This window comes from Ahaetulla prasina, chromosome 3, assembly GCF_028640845.1.
Source record: "Ahaetulla prasina isolate Xishuangbanna chromosome 3, ASM2864084v1, whole genome shotgun sequence".
Taxonomy (NCBI): Eukaryota; Metazoa; Chordata; class Lepidosauria; order Squamata; family Colubridae; genus Ahaetulla; species Ahaetulla prasina.
The window spans coordinates 73,752,350-73,776,411 of NC_080541.1; the positions used below are offsets into that span (position 1 = coordinate 73,752,350).

The window sequence follows — 24,062 nt, forward strand, 5'->3', positions numbered from 1 at the left end:
ACAGACAGACAGACAAACTAGATATATGAGTAGTTACTCTGTCTAAATATTTGTACTTATGCATTCAGTGTAAGAATTCGTTACAGTTTTTTTTTGGACCTACTTGGTTGGTACCTGAGGATAAATCCATAATCCATTAATTTATATAAATTATTTTTTAGTACCGATAGATAACTCTTTCCAAATAATCTTTGAATGGAAGAAGTGAAGGATAACCTTATACCTGACTACTGTTTATTCCGTTGATTTTCTGAAATTGATCATGCATGTATAATTTGTAAACTCTATCCCTTTGAAGATGAGATTGGAAAATTAGCATGAATCTAATAGTCTGCTTAGCAGGCTCTTCAGTAATAGGAAAAGAGTTAATTTTTTAAGGTATATCTGTTTTAAAATAATTTATAGAAATGATTTCATAGGAATTAATCAATATAAATCAATATAAAAAGACACAAGTCCTGTGTTTTCTGGGATAATGTTCTGTATATGGAGTACCATCACAGAAAAGGATTTCTCCCTTTTGGAGATCCAGCTCTTCTCCTTTGGTGATGAAACCTGGAAGAGGGTTCTGTTTGTAAATTCATGGCAGCTGTGTTTTTATTCAGTGTCATTTAGATTGAAGAATAACAGGTTTCTGAAACATTTCGAGATATGTGGGGAGTGGCAAAGAAAGAAAGATAGCTGTAATCTGATAATTTGTTCATAGAATGGCATGTAAGAATGAAAGGAAGATAGGCAGAAAACTGAATTGCAAATAAATTCTGGGGAAAGATGTTAATAGAACACCAGAGTCAGTCTCGTGGCGTCATGTTGCCGTCACATGATGTTTCACAATGTTTTTTCCCTTTGCGGACCTGGGGTGGGCGAGACCTGCGTGTGATGCATCCAGCCCAAGGGCTGCCAGTTTCACATCCCTGCAATAGAGTATGAATTGTAAAGAGGTTTTGGGCCTATGTCCTTTCATGTCTGCTCCTTGGAAGAGACCTTGGAGGTCTTTTAGTCCAAACCCCTGCTCAAGCAGGAGACCCTGTAAAAATGGGTGTCTAGGCTCTAAAAAACCTTCAGTGATGGAGCACCCACAACTTCTGAAGGCAAACCATTCCACTTATTAGTTATTCTAACTGTCAGGAAATTTCTCCTTATTTCTATGTTGGATCTCTTCTTGATAAGTTTCCATCCATTGCTTCTTGCCCTGCGTTCAGGTACTTTGGAGAATAGATTGACTCCCTCTTCTTTGTGGCAGCCCTTTAGATATTGGAACACTGCTATAATGTCATCCCTAGTCCTTCTTTTCATTAAACTAGACATAGCCAGTTCCTGCAACTGTTCTTCATATGTTTTAGCCTCCAGTCCCCTAATCATCTTTGCTGCTCTTCTCTGCACTTTTTCTAGAGTCTCTTTTTATATCGTGGCAACAAAAGCTGAATGAAATATTCCAAGTATGAACTTACATCACACTACATGCTATATTTTGAATGAAATACTTGAATTATAAAACATGTTTTGAGTTTTAGTACATTTTAATGTATTTCATTTGTTATCTAAATGTTGAATAGATGGCCTATATCTCATTCCATTTGAAAATTTCAAATCAGCATAACTTTGCAAATCTCAAATGCCTCAGTCATACCATATACTCCCATAGGATTGCCTTATTTTAGAACTTGTTTTCTAGAAAAGCCAAGGCAGTCTGAAGTACTAATGATTTATTATTAGAGACTTGTCTAAAAACAAGTTTCTGCAATATTTACATTTGGAATACAGAATTTTCCAGAAGTATATAATGATACCACACCATTAATAATAAGTTCATTTATTTCCAGTGAAGAGCAAGAGTGTTAAACTTTTTATTTTATGGACTATACTTGGACTTTAACTAGCAAGCCAGGGATCATAGTCCAATATATTGATATGTGTGTGTGTGTGTATGCACACTCAAACACTTTTGAGTGTTGGCTGGACAAATTTCTGCAATTTCCTTGGCTAGGTTTTGGAAGTGCCTTGTCATTGCCTTCTTTCTAGGGCTGAGGGAAAGTGACTAGATCAGGAACAAAAATGTTGGACAGGGCAAAGGCTAAGCATGGTTTTATTCCAATTAATTTAAAAATGATTTACATTAATTAAATTCAGTTAATATGAGTATAGTATTTCTTGTATATTTCTTCTATTATCATAAATTTATTCTGTTATATTAAAATAATTGAGATCAATTTTTGAAAGGACTCTAGGGAGAATTTAACATTCAAGGCTCTTGTGGGCACTGTTTATGTATGTGTTGCTTAGACAACTGTCTTCTATAATATGTTGACTTGATGAGAGACTTTGTTAGGTTTCATCAGCATGCAGCAAATATAATTGTACACTCCTGGGAATATTTTAAATGGCTTGTTATACCGTATTTCCCCGAAAATAAGACCATGTCTTATATTTTTTTGAACCCTGAAATAAGCACTTGGCCTTATTGCCCTATACTCAAAAGCCCGATTGGGCCTATTATCAGGGGATGTCTTATTTTGGGAAAACAGGGTAGTATAGCTCTTCAATATATAGAAGAAAGATGTTTTAAAGAATCATAAAAAGAGTATATAAAAAAGTGTGCTGGAATCTCCAGCTAGACTGAAGGGAGGTGTTAAGAGGGGGCCGAGCTTAGAGTACTTCCATTGCAGGAAACAGCCCAGATCTGACCTTCCCCAGAATCCTTATCTGACGCCTTAACTGACGATTCTCTAGGGAATGCTGTAGATCCCATGAGATCCTTGTAACATAGTTGACTAACAAGCTTCTGCTTGAGAGTATTCATAAAAGGTTCTACCTAGTTGCTGACACAAAGTGTGATTTTAAAGTGTTGATGTGTCCCAACCTTGTTAACTAAGTTTTAAAATGGTTTTTAGAATAAATGGTCATTATAATTGTAATACTGGTTATTGAATGTCTCCCAAAGGCCTTGCAGCATAGCATTTTTGAAAGGATTGAGATTGGAAGCCTGTTTAATGAAAAACCTGTTTTTAGAATGCATATGTAAAAGTGCTCCTGTATGGATTTTACCTTTTGTTTCTAGTAATTAGTACCAAAAAAGATTTTAGCTGTTTATTGACATGTATGCACTAAAACATTTTCCCAATTCCACAGAATAAAAAATGTTTTATTATTTGATGACTGGAACATCAAAGTTTTAGGGAATTACCGGCCAGTCTCCAATCTTCGCTCCTCTCTGACCGGATGCAGACGGTGTTGACAGGGGGGCAGAGATCAACTCCGAGGTGCCTCATGTGTGGGGTGCCGCAGGGGTCGATTCTCTCACCCCTCCTGTTCAACATCTATATGAAGCCACTGGGTGAGATCATCAGTGGCTTTGGGGTGAGATACCAACTGTACGCTGATGATACTCAGCTGTACTTTTCCACCCCGGGCCACCCCAGTGAAGCTGTCGAAGTACTGTCCCGGTGTTTGGAAGCCGTACGGGTCTGGATGGGGAGGAACAGGCTCAAACTTAATCCCTCCAAGACGGAGTGGCTGTGGATGCCGGCACCTCGGTACAGTCAGCTGCAGATGCGGCTGTCTGTCGGGGGTGAGTCACTGGCCCCGATGGAGAAGGTACGCAACTTGGGCGTGCTCCTGGATGGTCGGTTGTCCTTTGAAGACCATTTGGCGACCGTCTCCAGGAGAGCTTTTTATCAGGTTCACCTGATCCGCCAGTTGTGTCCCTTCCTGGACCGGGATGCCTTATGCACGGTCACTCATGCTCTCGTAACTTCTCGCCTGGACTACTGCAATGCTCTCTACATGGGGCTCCCCTTGAAGAGCACCCGGAGACTTCAGCTAGTCCAGAATGCGGCTGCGCGGGTTATTGAGGGAGAGGGTCGGAGCTCCCACGTAACACCTATCCTGCGCAGACTGCACTGGCTACCTGTTGTCTTCCGGGTGCGCTTCAAGGTATTGGTTACCACCTTTAAAGCGCTCCATGGCTTAGGGCCGGGCTATTTACGGGACCGTCTACTGCCGGCCTCTATCTCCCATCGTCCGGTGCGTTCCCACAGAGAGGGACTCCTCAGGGTGCCGTCAGCCAAACAGTGTCGACTGTTTGGGGGAGGGCCTTCTCTGTGGGGGCTCCGACCCTGTGGAACGAACTTCCCCTCAGGCTTCGACAACTATCTGACCTTAGGACCTTTCGCCGCGAACTTAAAACCTATTTATTTCGTATGGCTGGACTAGCTTGATTTTATTCTTAATTTTAATTGAAGTTGATGGGTTTTTAAATTTTTGTAATTTTGTGGGTTGTATTGTTATTTTAAATTTTTGGGCAAATTTAAATCATTCTTTTAAGGGTTGTTTTTAGCTATTGTGTATGTTTGTATTTTATCTGCCTGTTCACCGCCCTGAGTCCTTCGGGAGAAGGGCGGTATACAAATTAAAATATTATTATTATTATTATTATTAACAACTGCTGTCAATCCACAGATAATGCTTCCTATGATGCATTACACATATTTTTCACTGGGATTGTGTACATGTTCATTTGTGAGACTCCAGATTATTAAGGAAGTTCCATTGATTAAAGGAGTGATTCATGTATATAAATAACATATTTGAATGCTTTTCTTGAATATTTAAAAATATTGCTTTTCAGAATATTTGGAGACAATGAGTTGAAATGTGGATAGCTATCAAATGGGAAAATATCTTCAAAGAAAGAAAACATGTTATCTAATTTCTTATATATTCCCAATTGCTTATTATATTAATTCATGTATGTGTTTAAAGAACATAATTTTATAAATTAATAAGTAATTAAGAAAAAGATGAAAACAATTTATATTTATATAGACATCTAAATATATAATCCTGAATAATATAGAATCATTTGTATGATTTTCAGGTTTATGTTCCGCACAAAATATTGGTTCCAGATAAGGGACCTATATCAAAAACCAATCAATTTCAACCAGTTAACCTCAGCTACAAATTGGGAATTACTATGCTTCAAAGCAGAAGCAGCATGGAAGAAAATTCTGATTTATTTCAACAATAACAAAGATAAAAAACTATTATGTTAATATACAATCATCAGAAAAAAAATTCAAAATCCATTGGATTTCAGAATTCTGGAGAACTTAAACATTATTTTGTGGCAGTTTGCTCCTAATTATTACTGTACAATCAAGGAAGGAACGCATACACAGGTAGTTCTTGGTTAATGATAGAAATTGGGACACAAATTCTGCCACTAAGTGATGTGGTCATAAAGTGTGATTTCACTTGAATATATCATTCAGTGATGATGATCATATGATGCAAGATGCAAATCCTTGTTGCTGTTGTTAACTGAATTAGGTAGGACCCATTCTTAGCCAAGCCATTGCTGGCCTGGTATCTCCCAGCCTGCTCTTGAATTCCCCTGCTTATCTCCCCCACCATCTGTCCGTTTGGCCTTCCATCTATCTGCTATTGCCAACCGTCCCCAACACCCAGTTCTGCCCCCCACACTTTGTGCCAGTACTGTGAACCAGCCAGGGACCCTGTTTACACATCATTCAGGCCCCCTGTTTGTGTCCCACCCAGGGTCTTCTTTCACTCAAAAAAAAAAAAAAGCCTGGTGCGTAAAAGAAGGATTTAGGGGTGCTGGCACAAAAAAAAGATCTGATGAGAACAGAGATAGTGAATACTGGAATACCAAAGGACATTCTGGGCAAAGCACAGAAGATGCCCTCGCTGCACCATCATGAAAGATATAATTGTGTGTTATGTGGTGGGTATAAGTGGAGATGGGCAAGGTGGTAAGGGAAGTAGACCACAGTGGGAGGTAGCCAGGCAAAGGGTGATCATAAATGCAGGTGGGCCTAGGAGTGGGTTTGAATTTTGTTCATGTGACCATAGACATGCTGCATCAGCCAGAACTTTGAATGGTTGATGAACAAATGGACGTTCAGGTGGACTACCTGTATTCTGCTTTTTGTCAATTTGAATGCAATATGAAAAGTCTGAGATTGCTACTTACCCTGTATAAGTTTAACACTATATTTAATTATATTATATAAATACAACATATTTAAAATTGGCCTGTGTGTGTATAATATATATATATAAAGTACACATGCATACACATACAGACAAACACAAATGTTCCTTTTCTCTTACTCCTTCTGGTTCTGTGTTCTGATTAAGTTCTAAAATAACATTCTCATGCAGTATCTTTTCCATTTCCTTATATTTTTGTCTGCTTGTCATGATTACAGTTTAAGAATGTTAGTTAAACATATTAACTAAAATGTAGTTTTAAAATGTAAAACTGGTTCTTGGTTTCAAAATAAAAAACAGTCTGAAAGAACAAATGGAAGGGTCCCCCCCACCCAAATTCTGGTGTGTTTCATATCTGGTAACTCCATTTTCCTGTTTTGGGCATAAAGAAAACTGTTACGAATTAATCTCAGGAATCATGAAAGAGCACATTAGTAATTTAATACATATTACATCCAAACCAAGCTTAAGCAGCATTTGCAACATATACCATATTTCAAAATTTTTGAATGTAAGAAACTTTAAAGATAAACATAACCTTTTCCAGCTAGTGGAACTAGGTCATAGTGGCAAATGAGAGAGATATCTTTCCAAGCCACTAGGCATGAACTATGAAAAACAGCTAAGAAATTAGCAGAACTGACAACAGTGGAAGGGCAACATTTCTGTGATTGCTAATTCCACAACATCCCCTGGCATATTAATAATGGCACTAATTTACTTCTGAAGCGCAGGTCATTTACATAGCAACAAGAAAAACCAAAGGCTGAATGAGAAAAGCAAAAGAGAAATCCTGCAAATGTATGTAAATCTAAACTGCAACTATAATTACACAGTGGCGTGCAGTGGTATCATTTATTGATAATGTACAAAATCTTTTAAAGTACTGATGGAAAAGATTTTTTAAAACAGTTTTAAAACAAATTAATGCAGTATAAATACATGACTTTTTTGGGGGTGGGGTGTCTTTCAGGTGAAGCCAGTTACCCACAGCAGAATTAATGTGTCTGCACGCTTTCGAAAACCACTTCAGGAGCCATGCACTATATTGTAAGTATTAATACTCTTATTTTAGTCAGCGAGTCTCTCAGTGTAATGTACAGATTAATGAAAAGAGTTCCTACCCTGCAGCTTACAGCCTAAAAAGACATAATAAAAAAGGAAAAGGTAGTAGAGTATAAAAAGAAAATAAAAATTATTCATATGACCCTTCTTAACATGTAAGTAGAATGCTTTTTTCTTTCCCTCACCTGGTGCAATGACCATTAGATGACCACTGGGGGCGTGACCAAGTCTGAAAAAATTGACGTATAAGACAGCCTTGCTTGTTTTCTAATAAGCATACTTATTGCTGAATATTCAGCTAATCGTTAATTTTCTATATAATTTTTTTAGCCTGGTTGCTAATGGTGATCTTGTAAGCCCTGCAGTACGTCTTTTCATCCCAAGGAAAGCATTAAATCAGTGGGATCGGGTTCTTGAAATGGTTACTGAGAAAATTACGCTCAGAAGTGGAGCTGTACACAGGTAAGATAAAATTGCCATCACAGATACTGATTTTTTTTGTATGTGTTTATTTGTAGTTTTCCTTTAACAACCAACATATTTTGTGGACAGTGTAATGACTGGGTCAATACATTTTTAACACAGTGCTAACAATAATAATACAATTACATATACATAGTTTTTATCTCCCAACTTCTAAACTTAACATGCTCATTATAATTATAATATATTCTTTTATGTGTCAATATGTAAATACTTTCCCCTCTAATTTGTACTTATTTCCTCCCCCCACTTGTTGGGGTTCTTCCATATACGCCCCTTTATCTTTAAACAATACTATTCTCTCTTTATAATTCTTTCTCGCTTTCTCCAAAAATATATTTCCAACATCCATTACATTTCTTCTTACACTGTATTTGTTGAGCCCTGTTAAGTCATTGAGTCCTTCGGGACAAGGGCGGTATAAAAATCTAAAAAATAAAATAAAATAATAAAATAAATAAAATAAATTAATATTTTAAGTACTACTCAAATTCCACCATATTGCCAATAAACACCAATAAAACCATTTATTAATAAAATGTAATCGGTCCCGGGATTATATCTGAGTCCCCTGAATTTGTAGTCTTTAAAAGCTATAAATTCCATTATATATTTTGCACACTGTTAATCATAATAATACATTTAAATATGCCTAATCACAGTCTTCCACCTCCTGACTTTAGTGTATTTATGGTTATAATAAATATTACTATATATCTATATCTATGTTACTATTTCCCTAGTTTAGACTCTCTATTTGTTTCTATAAGTTTTTAATACAATCACAGTATTACAAGATATTATGTCTCTATCCGTCATCTCTCAGCCTTTTTAGAATTTCATCATTTATTGTCTTTTTTATTTCTCTCATGGGCTCCTATATTTCTTTCTAATATTTTTACATAGACTGAATGCTCCCTCTGCCTTACGCCTTATCTCCTTCTACTGCATCATTTGGATGCCCATCCATAACCCTTTCATTATTTTTGGGAAGTCTTCATTTTTTTTCTCTGTGCTATTGTAAGCTCTTAAGGAATTATCTATTTGATTCTTAGGTTTTATTGTTATTGTCTTTTCATGGTTTTATTTTCTTGTAGCTTATTTTTATTTTGATTTGTCTCCTCCACCACTCCTGATTTCTCATCTATCTTCTGAATATTTTGTTCATCTTTTCCCACCATTTGTAGAGGATGTTCTACACTCACTTCTTTATCTTTGGACAATCCCATCATCTCCTTATGATTCTTTGTCACACTTTCATAAAAACTTTTAGCTATCATTAGCATATCTTCATAGAACTTTATTGTCTCCTGCTGAGTCATTTTGTACCAAATTAATATATTAAAAATTACTCAATGTATCTCTAATATTCCAGTGTCCCATTATCTAAAAAGCTCCCAAAAAGTCAATTATTATTAAATTTATCAATCCCAGAATTATTTCTCCAAATCCCCTAGCTTTCTAGTATTTAAAAGCTATAAATATATACTTTACAGTCTTTATAGTTTCCAACTTACACCTTCCTAATTGTCCAAATTTTAAAGCCTTATTTATCTTTTCTTCTTTTTCTCTCCCCCTCTTTTCTTCTTTTGCCTCATAGGATGATCTATCAAATGATGTTAGTGAATCAAATCTAGCCTAGCCCACCAGGTTTCCTCAAATCTTTCAAATCTACCTTTCAATAAACAGTTCAATAAAGTTTTGGTATTTATAATTCAGTTGCTTTAAAAATCTTCAAACAGCTCAGTAGATCTTTCCAAGCCTCTAGATTGCCTACTAAAATAAAATCAAGGTCAAATAGCCTTCCTAGTATTTGCTTTCTCTCCTTTCATCACTTTCAGTCAAATTTCCAACGTTGCAGTAATCTTCTTCCTCCAGTAGGTGGCTCCCCTACTTCCAATTCCAGCATTCAACAGTGTAAAAGTCAAAATAGCTGACTGTCAGCCATTCGGGGTGGGGGGTGGGGTTGAAAATAGAGTTTAGAAAAGCAATTTCTCCCAATAATCACTTTTCACAATGTTGTTTGACTTTTTCCAGGCTTTCTGTGTTTTAAAACATCCTTTAAATATTTCTTTTGCATTGAATCTTTAATTATTTTTTTTTGCATCTGAATCTGAGTCTTTCTTTTTAATTTTTAGGCTTTAATCCTTCTCTATAAATCCAATCACCGCTTTCTTACTATTTGGAGATTGTTTTTAAATTTTTTTAATTGGGTTAAATCTTTGGGGTAAAAGTTGGAAGTTATCTCACCCAGTTTCACTGCTCTGCCCATGCACCGCTCTAGCACAAGATCTTAATATCCTGGTTGTCCCAGCTTGTGACAGACCAAGATGGCTATCGTCCCTGCTGCCATTCGGGAGAGCTTTCTTCAGATCAACCAGGAAATTGCTGTTTCCTTGTGATCGACGAAGTGCCTCTCCTTTCTTCACCACCCCTCCAGGGTGGTGATCCCGTAGTGTCTCCCAGCAAACAGTTGCTGGCTGCATTTCATGGAGCCCGGCAGAGCTCCGCTATTTTCCAGCCATTCCTGCTGTGATATCAACTGGAAGTCTCCTATCACAGATACTATTGTGCTCTCAGATGATTTCCGCTGAACTCTAACTCAGCAGGAATAGCTTCTAATATGAACGTGCTGTAGAATTTTATATTTTGAACTGATTCTTTGTCACCTTTGTTACTTGATAGTAATAAGTACAGGAAGATTCTGTATATGCATTTTCAGTATTCATTTGTTTGACAGTTGTTGCCTGGATTTCTACTGGCAAGAAGAGTCCTGTAAGTGATTTTCTGTCTAGAGAAAATCCATAGGCTTTGGGGACATAAAGTATTTTCTGATTACAAAGAAGTGGTTGATGCTAAACATATAGCAGAAGTAAGTTTTGGCAGAGATAATATTATGAAGGCAAGTCTTTGCATTGGAATGCATCACTGTGCATTGGAATGCATCACTTTGCATTGGAATGCATCACTTTGCATTGGAATGCATCACTTTGCATTGGAATGCATCACTATGGCCGACTCACCCCGGCCCATTCACCGCAGCCTACTTGGCATCGGACAATTCAACACAGGATAATTCAAGTAGAATTTCAGCTCATCTCAACCTTGAGGGCTTCTAACTTGAGAAGGTTCAAATCTAAAGCAAGACAAGGCTTGCTGCAATTCACTTATCTCTCTCTTGAGTTATCCTCCATTGAATTGTCCTGAGGCGAGTTGGCTGTGGTGCATTGTCCCATAGTGAGTTGGCTGCAGCAAATTGGCCATGGTGAGATGGCTGCGGCAAGTTGTCCTATACCAGGGGTAGTCAACCTTTTTATACCTACTGCCCGCTTTGGTATCTCTGTTAGTAGTAAAATTTTCTAACCGCCCACCAGTTCCACAGTAATGCACCGTGTATTGTCGTCTGCGCATGCCTCTCGCGCATCATGGATTGGGTTGGGGGGTGGCTACCAGCTCTCTGGCTACCAGCTCTGCTTGTCTGTTACAGCTGGGTGGTGTGGGGGGAGATGCACGAGCTATTCTGGGATGAGGCTCTTTTTTTTATTTTTTATTTTTTATTTTTATTTACATTTATACCCCGCCCTTCTCCGAAGACTCAGGGCGGCTTACATTGTGAAAGGCAATAGTCTCATCCTATTTGTATATTTATATACAAAGTCAACTTATTGCCCCCCCCAACAATCTGGGTCCTCATTTTACCTACCTTATAAAGGATGGAAGGCTGAGTCAACCTTTTTGTTTGCAGTCGCACTATAGTGCCATTTAGTTTCACTTACGTAACATGAACTAAACTTATGCGCGGGCGATACAAATAGTATATTTTCAGGAATTTTATGAAAACCTAATGAAAATGTTTTTAAATAATGTTATGAATTTTTTTAAAAAAGTCAAATTAAAAAAAAGAAAAGTGCTTCAGTATCGGACAAAAACCCTACCGCCCACCATGAAAGCTGGACCGCCCACTAGTGGGCTGTAGGGACCAGGTTGACTACCACTGTCCTATACCAGGTTGACTACCACTGTCCTGCATTACCAACATTTATGGTGTTAGGCATAAATCCAGATAAAATGTGTTTCATTGAAATCTATATAAGAAAGACAGACCCAGAAAGTGAAAAGAAATGTTGTATTTAGACATATGTCAATAGTTTCTTTGCTTTAATTGTTTATTTGTCATTTTCTGAAATCTGTGTTGAGGTATTATCTAAATTAAGCAGTAACTGATTTTGACCATAATTTGACACGTCCTGAAAGGGACAGGGGTCAAAATCTTAGTTACAGTCAAAAGAGGTTTTCCTTATTCTCTGAGCTTCTACTTTAAAACTGAGTTCTTTTTAAAGCCAAGTAAATATTCATTGTTTTCATGGATATTGTGATCAGGTGTAGAATCAACTGATGCTGATCAGAATGCTATTTCATTGGTCTGGAGATAATATACAAGAACCTAATTTTTAGATCTTCAGTGCAAAATGTCCATTGCCTTGTATTTAAAACTCACTGCTTTTAGTAACAATAACCTTGCTAAACTTTTAAGATATCAGGGATTTCAAACCAGGACGACTCTCCATTCTATACACTTTATATCGCTCCCCCCAAACATTAGATTTGTGATGCTACTTTTATAGTTTCTGCTGTTGTCTTAGACTTTCCCTGCTCATATTTATAGCTATTGCTTATCTGAGTGGCCAGAAAAATCTGTCAATGTGAGTAATGTCATTTCACTATGAAGGGATTTAGCATGAAAATGCTTAAAAATAGATAAAAATATATGATTTCTGTTAGTCTATGAACTGCATTTCCACATTAGATACAAATAGCTTTTTCTTGTCTCATTCAGTACACAACACATTCCATTTCGAGACCACAAACCTGGCACTAGATGCAGCTTCAGAGGATACCTTGAAAGAGCACAGCAATTCAGGGCTAGAAGGGACCTGGAGGTCATCTAGTCGAATCCCCTGCTCCAACAGGACTTTGTTAAAGTGAATTTCTTTCTTTTGACACCCCCCCGTCACATGATCCCACCAAGTCACGTCCCACAGTACTGTTAGGAAAATTTTATAGATTTCACCACTAGATTATACCTCTGGATTTAGTATAGCCTTTAGTTTCAGAAAATGTTTATGAAATGGACACAAATTTTCTAAATTTATAGCAGTATAGTACCTCAGATACATTACCACATTTCTTTAGTATCGCATAGAATAGGCATCTTTAACATCCTGTTTATCTCATCGTCTTTTCATATCACATTTGGGACAGAAATTATTATTCAAATTATTTATTTGGGTTTATTTTACTATATTTCTGCTTTTCTGTTTGAAGTAGCTGAAATATTATTAAACATATGTCCTTTGGGAGTTTGAGCTAGCATTTTTATTTTATTTATTTTATTTATTTATTTATTTTGTCACAACATCATACAAAAAGATTATATAGTATATACACATATAAACATATATAGGAAGAAGAAAAGAAAAACAATAGAACAGGAACGGTAGGCACGTTTGTGCGCTTATGCACGCCCCTTATGGTCCTCTTAGGAATGGGGTGAGGTCAACAGTAGAAAGTTTTTGGTTAAAGCTTTTAGGATTATGGGAAGAGACCACAGAGTCAGGTAAAGTATTCCAAGCACTGATGATTCTGTTGCAGAAGTCATATTTTCTGCAATCTAGATTAAAGCGGTTTACATTAAGTTTAAATCTATTGGTTGCCCTTGTATTATTGCAATTAAAGCTGAAGTAGTCTTTGACAGGAAGGACATTACAATAGATGATTCTGTGAGTTAAACTTAGGTCTTGTCGAAGGCGACGGAGTTCCAAGTTTTCTAAGCCTAGGATTTCAAGTCTGATGGGATAAGGTATTTTGTTGTTTTCAGAGGAATGGAGAACTCTTCTTGTAAAATATTTCTGGACACGTTCAATTGTATTGATGTCAGAGATGTGGTGAGGGTTCCAAACAGGTGAGCTGTATTCTAGAATTGGTCTAGCAAATGTTTTATATGTTCTGGTTAGTAGTGTGGTGTTTTTGGAAAAGAAGCTACGCAAAATTAGGTTTACAACTCTTAGAGCTTTTTTTGCTATGTAGTTGCAGTGGGCTTTTCCTGATGAATAGAATAAACTGAGGGAACGCATTTATCCAAACATTTGTTAAGAACAGTGCAGTCCTCTGTTGTGATCCTCTTCTCCATTCTAGCCAAAAGAGTTACATTTGACAAAGCTGAAAGTGATGTCATTTAATTAATAATTGACAATACTGATGACTGTTTTTCCTTGTGAATGCTTTCCATTATAGTGCAGTTTTTCTGCCTTTTCCTTTATATTTTACAATTTTGAGAGCTAAATTACCTTATTTCTGCAAGATTTATGATCTGATTCTCAGTTACTTATCTTTAACCTTAGAAGCTGCTTTGGAGGGATATTAATTTTGGAAGTATAGGATTATTGCATTTTAAGCAATTCTTATGTAAGCTACTCTTAAGCAACTATTCAACACAAAGAATGAAAAACAAGTTTCAGATTGATAGTGCCTTCTATTGGTATTCTCTTTTAGTGATGCTAATTCTGAAGGACATTAATTTCCATATTACAATTGCTTTTTTTATTTTTTTTTAGAATTGCTAACTCAATCCAAACCAATCCCTTTGTTTGTGGGACAATTGTCACAAATGGCAGTCCCATGGCTCCGGGATGCTGTGATGTTATAATTGAAAGCTGGTTGTCAAGCGCCTGAACTCCAATCACATGAGTATAGGGATGCTGCAGCAGCCACAGCTATGAGGATCTGTCATTAGGAGCCCTCATTCAGTGGCTTGTGCCTTGTGAGAAGGTGTCGGGAAACATTGTAAATGAGGGTCACATGACTATGGCGGTGGTGAGGAACACAGTATGAAATGGCAAGAATTTTTCAAAATTTCATTCCCATGGGAGTAATGGGTCCCAGCATTCTGCAAGTTAGCCCATTTGAGGTACCTTGGTTGATAAAATTTTGCCCTATGCTGCACTGTTTTGCCCAGTTAAAGGTTTCAGACATAAGAGTTTTATTAGTGTGTAGATATTTCAACAGTGTATTATGCTTATTTATTTGGCTTTCCTAGTTTTCTGTAAATCAACTTTTTGTATTTGATACCTTAAGAGAGAGCAGACTAAAGCTACTAAAATGTATTACTGTTTAATAATTAACAGGTTACTGTGATTTATGGTAACAAGACTCCATTAGTCAAAATTCCAGTAAAGACTGTTAATTCTGATAAAGACAAAACTCTGTGTTAAATGAATGGGCAATTAATTTTTCAGTAGAGCACAGCAACAATACTGGTTCTTTTCCCCCTCTCAATTATGCCCATCATTTATAGGATTAGTGATATTATTCCTTGTATATAAAAACAAATCACCAATTCACCTCATTTTTAACAGCTCCTTAAACTAAAGATAGGAACAGAAAATTAATTGCTGTTAATCCCCGTTTCCAGTAGAACAAATAATTGAGCCTGTCTAATTGAAATATATTAGATTTGGAAATGAAGACGGAAATCCACTTATTTTATTGGTAAATAAAAACTACATGAGCTAAGGTGTCAAAGGAGGTGGTGTAGGAAAACAGGAGTGTGGTGCTATAAAAGGGATGGTCGATTTGCAGCCCTTAGTCTCTATGTTGCTTATCAAACCCTCCAGATTCAATTTGCTAAAATCCACTAGAATTGCCAATTTTTGGCATAGATTTTCAGTTTTAAAAGGTAAATGCATTTTTTTTCTTAAACCAAGCACTAAAATAATACAAAAGCAATAAAAAGGACAGACATTTCTATTCTGACCTCTTAGTCAACATAATTGTATCACTATCATTGTGACCATAGAAGACTAAAACAAAACAAAACAGAATTTTTAAAAAGTGATCCCTGACTACAAAACTGTTGTTTGCCTGTGATGCAGGAATGATGCTGGCATAGTGTCTATCAGAGACACATACAATAATGCCAAAATTCTTTGTTTTTTTCTAGATACAGAACCCTAGATCTATCTGTTACCTCTTCTGGCTTTCCTTAATGTTTTTTTCCCCTCATTAGAAAAAAGATGGAAACAATAGTAAGGAAATATACAACACAATTATACATTGTCTTTCCCTATCCAAATAATATTCTGTGAATAGCTTAGAGGAATTGGACAATAAAAGCCTTATGTGGAAACACATTAAGGCTGATATTATTACTTTTTTTTTCATGAATTTTGAGATCTAGTCGAAAAACCTATGATATCCCCATCATAAATACTATTTTGCTGCACAGCTTTAGTGTCAGGGTTCCAAGGAACACCTCCAACGAAATAAAGCTCCGAGGCTTGAGGTTCCTCAAAGTTCCAATTTATTAGAGATGTCATATTGGCACAACTGGGAAAACCAGAAACTGAAAGCTTCCAGGTTTTCCACACCCAGTTGACAGTTCACAGCCCTGCACCACACCCACAAGTTCATCACATTGTCCAATCAACTCTTCACACTCAATTGGATACAATCTTCAGGCAGTCTCCATCAAACTTAGGATGTCCTTGAAAATGGAATGTTGTTATGACTAACTTTCTATCGCTCCAACAACAACCCCCTCCCAACTTCCCCAGCTAAAATATGTGGCAGTTAAGAAGGAAGAAAGAAAATTGCCTTCCAAAACTGACATTTTAGTTCATGGAAGAGTAATTCTACATCATTGGTGAGTTAAAATCACAGCCTAGAAAATTAGCTAAATCTGTTTTTTTAAAAAAAGATAGGTACTGTATCAAGCCTGTTTGGTAAATTCTGTCCATGCTACATATTTTTTTTTATTTTTTTATTCAAAAAGTTTTACAGAAAATTTCCCCCCCCCCTTATGCTACATATTTTTATTTTAGAATATCATGGTGAATTTCAGTCAGCTAGCACTATTATACAGGAAGCATTTCTGAGACCCTCTACGATGAATATTTGTTTTGAATATCAAAATGTAGTTCTGCTAAGTATACGATAGCTGAATAAGGTTATGAAAATTATGGAAAGCTCAAATATTTAATATTTGTGTTCCATTTAACAAATCTGCTACTAGGTAATCCATATAAATCTAGAAAAGTATCTTGCTTTAGGGTTTTTGTTTTGTTTTGTGTTTTTGAAAAGCTGAAACATTTTTGAATCTGAGAAGCATGTGGGAAAATTTAAATATATCAAGGACCAGTATGGAGATCCTTGGAAGAACTCCAGTCTGTGTATTACCCTGAAATTGTGCTTGATCCTTAAATGCTACTTGCATTCGTAGAAAAATTTGAGGGTTTGATTTGTAGCTTTATAGCTCATTTTTGAACTACCATAACTATCAACATTTTGAATAATTCCGTAAATAAGCTGGCCTGATATCCCATCTAGTGGCTATTGTTAGCGGTGCAGATATGAAACAATTTCTCAAGAGATTGATGAGGCAGGAATAGCTTCTTTTTGTATAAGGCATTCTATTAAATCTGTATTTTTTGTTAACTATAATTTAGGTTGTTTCTATGTGTGTGTGTCGGGAGTGCCTTCAAGTCAATATTGACTCCTGGTGACAAATCCCCACTGTTTTCCTGGCAAGGTTCAGAAGTGGTTTTCCATTCTCTGCATTCTAGGGCTGAAAAAGAATGACTGGCTGAAGGCCACCCAGTTGGCTTCATGCCTAAAATGGGACTAGAACTCAGTCTCCCAGTTTTCTAGCCCAATGTCTTAACTACAGCACCAAACTTGCTCTCAATTTAAATAATAGTAAAGTGTTAAAATCAAGACATGATTTGCATGCAAGTATTTTAGTACAATAGGAAACCATGTTTTCTGGCGCTTCAACTTGAAAAAAACAATGTTTATTACTAACTTTAAGACCATTTCAAATCTATTATTCTGGCCAACAGAGCTGAGAGAGTGGCTAGGAACAGTTTTAAACACTTCTGCATTGAACAGATTATTAATGCCTAGCATCACAGTACAGATAGGACACTGGTCACTCCGATGGATGACCTGCTAAAGAAGCATGGTAAGAGTAACTTGTACCCTGTTGTGCTCCTAAAAATCAGTGGCCAAGGTGTCCTCTCTAGTGCCCTCATGTTGGAGATATGAATTCAGCAGAAATCTTTGTTAGAGGATATGTTCCTGTCATAACCAAATGCCGAATATATTAGTAAATGCCGAATATATATAGTAAAAGATTTATGAAGAAATACACAAAAATAGAAACTTGCTTTTATTTAACCTATATCCAGAAGAGAGAGTGGACAACAATTAAGTCTGAAGTGCAAGAGAACTCCCTTGCCTCTTAAACACAGAAAGCCATTTAATTAACAATAAGGGCAGATGGGAATAACTGGGACAGTTATGTGAAGATTTTTCCCCTCATCCCCATCTCCCTCCCAACTCCTACCCTTTGCAAACTGGATGAATTATGATAAAGGGGCACGATAATGGACTGAAACTATTTAGAGTAGTGTGATACTTGGGGTTGGGAGAGGTATCAGCCAAGTTGAAGGGACTTTTCCTGTCAAACAAGAGGCTGTTTTTCTGAAGGTCAGATCTGCAGTTTAAGGAAGCTCCTTGGACCTATTCTGATCCTGAATGTTTTGGTCAGCATGGTTGTCAGGAGTTCCTAATTCTATCTGCAGATAATTACTAGCTGAATCTCTGCTTTGTGAGATCTGACCTGATTCCTTGATTATTGCAAAGGGATCCAGGTGGAAATGGCCTTGAAAAAAGGTTTGCTAAACTTTTTATTTGGTAGATCCCTGCAGGAGCATATATTATTTGTTTTGGTTAAACTGCATGGGTTTCTTGTTTCTTCCCAAGGTAAATTCAATGTTTTTGTCACTATATTTAAACCTGAACATAAACTGTTTCAACTCCTACCCTCAAAACGACTCTATAGAGCACTGCACACCAGAACAACTAGACACAAGAACAGTTTTTTCCCGAAGGCCATCACTCTGCTAAACAAATAATTCCCTCAACACTGTCAAACTAGTTACTAAGTCTGCACTACTATTAATCTTCTCATCGTTCCCATCACCAATCTCTTTCCACTTATGACTGTAACTTTGTTGCTGGTAATTCTTATGATTTATATTGATATGGGGCCTCTGGTGGCTCAGCAGACTAAGTCTGTCTGTTATTAACACAGCTGCTTGCAATTACTGCAAGTTCAAGTCCCACCAGGCCCAAGGTTGACTCAGCCTTCCATCCTTTATAAGGTAGGTAAATGAGGACCCAGATTGTTGGGGGCAATTAAGTTGACTTTGTATATAATATACAAATGGATGAAGACTATTGCCTAACACAGTGTAAGCCACCCTGAGTCTTCAGAGAAGGGCGGGATATAAATTCAAATTAAAAAAAAAAGTTTCCTGATTGCTTATTTGTACCCTATGATTATCATTAAGTGTTGTATCATTAAGTGTTAAATTTGTACCCTAAGACCATCATTAAGTGTTGTAAGTGTTGTACCTTGATGAAGGTATCTTTTATGTACATTGAGAGCATATGCACCAAGACAAATTCCTTGTGTGTCCAATCACACTTGGCCAATAAAAATTCTATTCTATTCTAATCTAGTCTAGTCTAGTCTAGTCTAGTCTAGTCTAGTCTAGTCTAGTCTAGTCTAGTCTAGTCTAGTCTAGTCTAGTCTATATATGATTAGACCCCTTCAACTTAATGGAACATCTTCTGTATTCTGCTACCTGAACATCACATTCTGCTGTTATAAAATGTCTATTGAGATTCTTAGTCATCCAGTTCATGGTTGTGTCAAAGGTGCTTTTTCAAGAGGCAACTGGACTTTCTTGTTTTTCTTTGCAGATGTTTCACTTCTCATCCAAGAAGTTATAGTTTCTTGCATATGACACCCTGGGAAGAAGTCCTTGCTAGTGTCAACTCAGGCTAGGATTTTGTTGGTGGCAGCTTCTACTCTTTCCAATTCCCTCCCTCCTTTATTTGCTCATTCGTTACACTGACATGATTTAAGAAATTGTGAAAAAATATTTTTATTCTTTAATTTTTCCTCCATAGTATTTATATCTTAATTACAGCGATAACTGATGATTTTGTGCTTTTAATGTTCCTGGTCTACTGTTTTGTTGCAGCAATTTTATATTTGCTTGATTTTAAATTGTTTTATGCTGCTACATTATTCTGAGTTGTTTATTCTTGAGATTTTTATTTATTGGCTCTGTGAGGCAAGCGAACCTTTCATATTGGCTATGTGCTGAATACAAATTTACTTTTTGTTTTTGCTATGGAGCAATAGCAGACAATTTTGATGAGTATTGCTGATGATCACAGCTTTGTAAAGTACAGCAAATTCATGGGATCTTTTCTTGTACAAATTTCTTTAGGTATAGTTTATATTTTTTCCTGTGATTTGTTTTCTGAAATAAAAGTTCATAATCTATAGGTAATAAATAAATAAATAAATAAATAAATAAATAAATAAATAAATAAATAAATAAATAAATAAATAAATAAATAAATAAATAAATAAATAAATACATACATACAATTCAATGTTAGAGAACACATTTACTAAAAGGTTAATATGGTACTATTATGTTTCTTTTATAGGCTTTATACTTTAGATGGAAAATCTGTGGAAAGTGGGATGGATTTGGAAAATGGACAGTTTTATGTAGCAGTTGGCAGAGATAAGTTTAAGAAATTGCCATATAGTGAACTATTGTTCAGCAAGTCCACAGTGAAGAGATCTTATGGGTATGTAAATGTTTCTTGCCCTAGCTTTATTGATGAACAGAAATGCTGGTATTGGTACTTGATATTAACATGGTTAATTACTATAGTGTTAATAATTCTGAGTCTTTAACAATAAAGAGATATCACCAGAGTAGTCACAACTGAGATTCTGCTGACTATAGATTTCTATAGATATAAGAAGGAACAACTAGTATAATGGCTGATACTCTTTGTTCACTTGATTGCCTAATTCACGTCATATTTGTAGTAGGGAAGCATTTATACCTAGCAATGTTTGGGATTACATACAAGTACATATTTTAGGCTGAACCTAAAATACTATTGCCCTTTAAAGCCATGGTATAACACAAAAAAGCTTGTAATATTCCTTTGTAGATTAAGTAAGATTACACAGGATGAATAGTTATGTGTGAATGCTGTTTCCAGCCATTGTGTAGAGGTTGACTCAGGCTAACAGCATTTTACCTGGTTCCCTCCCTCCCTCCCCCCCCACGTGTGTGTGTGTGTGTGTGTGTGTGTGTGTGTGTGTGTGAGAGAGAGAGAGAGAGAGAAAACAGAGATAGATAGAGACATAGAAACAGGTAAAATGCTGTTTTTCATACTACTAGAGCAAAGTTACTATAATTAGTGAAATGGTTAAACTTTGTAATATTTAATAAGATGTATTTATTTATTAAAATAAATGTTGCCTCAACACGTTACAACTCTGGATAGCTTGTAAAATATATAGTAACAATAGATAAAAACATCAAAGGAAAAAAAAACCTTCAAAAGTCCAGAAAACAATAACAATAATTTAGAAAAAAACAGAAAATCATACAGGTGGTCTATTACCCAGTTTAACCCAGAGTCTGGGAACAGAGCCAGATTTTAAGGGCTCATTTAAATAGGACGGGGTAGAGGGAGCTGAACAAATCTCAGGGGGAATGGTGTTCCAGAGGACAAGCATAATGACAGAAAACTCTTCGCTTCCAAGTGAAGTTGTTTGCTCAATTAAACCCAACTAAGCTAAATCTGTCAGATTGTGTGAGACAGATAGAAACTACAAGAGACAGGGAGTCCTCAGATAAACAGGTCCTTTTCTAATAGGTTTTTTTTTTAAAAAAACCAGAATCTCAAATTATACATGGAAGCTTACTGGCAAACAATACAGTCAAGGAGCAGATGTCTCATATGGGCAGGCAGTGTTCAGTTCAATTCATAGTTCAGTCATGAAATGATCAGTTCTGAGGGTGTAGGTATGAGCCCATTTGGCACACAAATGGATTTGTCAAAAGACTTTTCAGCCATGGCAGTTGCATGCCAGTCTTGAGGAGGGAAATGCGGTCACATTCAGGAGTAAAGATGGAACTGTTCCAGGTTTAGGAAGTCCAAACATCCACAGCCACTGTATCTTATCAGAATTGAACCAAAGTCAGTTCCTCCCCATCCAGACCTATCCAACCTCCAAACATTGGGACAAAATTTTGACAAAATCAGCTGACTGACTCAGGACTGGAGCTTATTAACACACGGATGATATCAGACCCTAGGTCAACAAATGTGATATAGATGTTAAATAGGAAGGGCAAGAGCATCAGGCTCTGAGACACCATCCATAGGAGGACTTCTTGGCTTGATCTCTCTGCCCAGCCAACACCAAGTGGACCCCAACTCAGAGAAATTAGGAGAATCCTAGCAACTTTGTGCATCATTTTAGGATATGCTATAATTATTACAGAAACTACAGCAAAATAGATCACATCATAATCTTGTTTTTATACAAAATTTAGCAATAGTTGGGCTGTTTTAATGTACAAATAAATAAACATAGATTTGTTTTTGCAGCTCAAAGACATCCTCACTACCACCTATAGGTGGATCTGGAAAATCAAAGGGGAGTGTAAGTATCAAATATAATATGGGTTTCGTGGTTTACTGTGTTTAATTCCATCAGATAAAATTATATTTTCTTTACAGATTCCCTCATAGATACCTTGTGAGACATGGCAAGGAAGCACATAGATAGGGCTTTCCCTTGATCTTTTTGTCTGCTTGGAATTTCTGTAGCTGTTAATAAATTGCCTTTTTTTAAAAAAAATTGAATTTATATTCCGCCCTTCTCCGAAGACTCAGGGCAGCTTACAATGTGTTAAGCAATAGTCTTCATCCATTTGTATATTATATACAAAGTCAACTTTATTGCCCCCAACAATCTGGGTCCTCATTTTACCTACCTTATAAAGGATGGAAGGCTGAGTCAACCTTGGGCCTGGTGGGACTTGAACTTGCAGTAATTGCAAGCAGCTGTGTTAATAACAGACAGACTTAGTCTGTTGAGCCACCAGAGGCTCAACATTAAAGCTAAAATACAATGGTGTTAAAATTGCAATTTAGGAATATTTCTATTAAGGAAGACTTTATATGCATATATTTGAAGTTTATATTTAATAACACTTTTTTGGGTTTCTGCGAATACATTATCTGTTTTCCCTCTATCCTATTAGTCAAAATCTACTGACACAGGAGACACATTGTCTTCGCCTCAACCGCCGAAGAGAAAGGAAAAGATTGGACACAGTCAAGAGTCTAAAATACCTACAAAATCAAAAGAAGATGGAAAAATTGTAACCAAATCTTACGTTTTTCCTGTTAATGGTAAGTACATAAAATTAGGGTACCATTTATTTTGTATTTTGAGTGATTTGTTTTATATGTGATCTTTATTTTGTTCAATAAAGGCTCCTTTTTTCCAACATCAAGAACAACTCAGTAAAATGAATGGGATTGAGAGAAAGTAACTGGCCCCAAATCACCTAGCTGGTTTCAACACCTAAAGGAGGACTAGAACTCACAATCACCTTGTTTCTAGTCGAGCATCTTGTTGCCAGACACATTACAAATATAATTAAATAATTAAATATGTAATAATGAACATTAAAAGTAGCTGTCACAAAATATTCCAATTTTCTATTTCTGAATTTGCATGCTTTATTTATTCTAGTCTGTTAGGTTAATGAGATAAGAAATGCAAATAAAGAAGATTCATCAATATTAGAAAGACTGCTACTTATTAGTGAGTCATGCTACTCAATTACATTACTACTGTGGAAAGGGTTTTGACCATTGTATTAATCACAATATAGTGGATTATACTGGATTATATCAATAAAGTAAGAAAACAGAGTTCATATATTAACAATTATGCCAAAGGTTTGTATCATTTAGGTCAGGGGTCCCCAACCTTTCGGACCTCAGGGACCACTAAATTCATAATTTTAAATCCCAAGGACCGCTAATATGATTTGCCTAATGACCAGCTGGGTGGGTGTGGCTAGGTGGTCATGTGACTGGGTGAGCATGGCCAGCTCAATGTCACTCACATCGAGGGGCGCCACTACTCACCCCTCGCCTGCCAGCCACTTTTCGCCTGCCCACCCAGGCTCTTTAGGGCCCCAACAAGAAGCAGTTGTTGCAGCTAAGCAACAACTTAGCTGCAACAGAGTTGGCAAAACAGCTGGCTCAATTCAAATTGGATCTGACCAAGAAGGAGGCTCAGCAGAAGCACCTCACTGAGGACTACGAGCATAGGCTTTCCAAGCAGAGAAAAGATCTGCGGGAGTGCAAAGTAGGTGCTGAAGGTTCAGTGGGCTGACATGGTCAACCAGTTCCAGGCCATAAGGCAATCCCACTGGAACAAGGCCCTCCGGCTTTTTGCCACCAATGGCACTTCCCTCCAGCCTTCACCCAAAGCCCCACACCAGGAGGCTGAAGCAGACCCCGTT

General features: G+C 36.7%; 1 protein-coding gene across 1 annotated transcript in view; it reads left to right on the plus strand.

The window, feature by feature from the left end:
* DCDC2 (doublecortin domain containing 2) overlaps positions 1-24,062 on the plus strand; it is a 60,877-nt gene that overhangs the window by 25,263 nt on the left and 11,552 nt on the right. Inside the window, exons 5-9 of the mRNA XM_058178612.1 lie at positions 6,989-7,065; positions 7,411-7,542; positions 20,152-20,298; positions 22,126-22,180; positions 22,785-22,935. Of these exons, the coding sequence (XP_058034595.1) occupies positions 6,989-7,065; positions 7,411-7,542; positions 20,152-20,298; positions 22,126-22,180; positions 22,785-22,935 (562 nt within the window). The remainder of the gene's footprint in view (positions 1-6,988; positions 7,066-7,410; positions 7,543-20,151; positions 20,299-22,125; positions 22,181-22,784; positions 22,936-24,062) is intronic.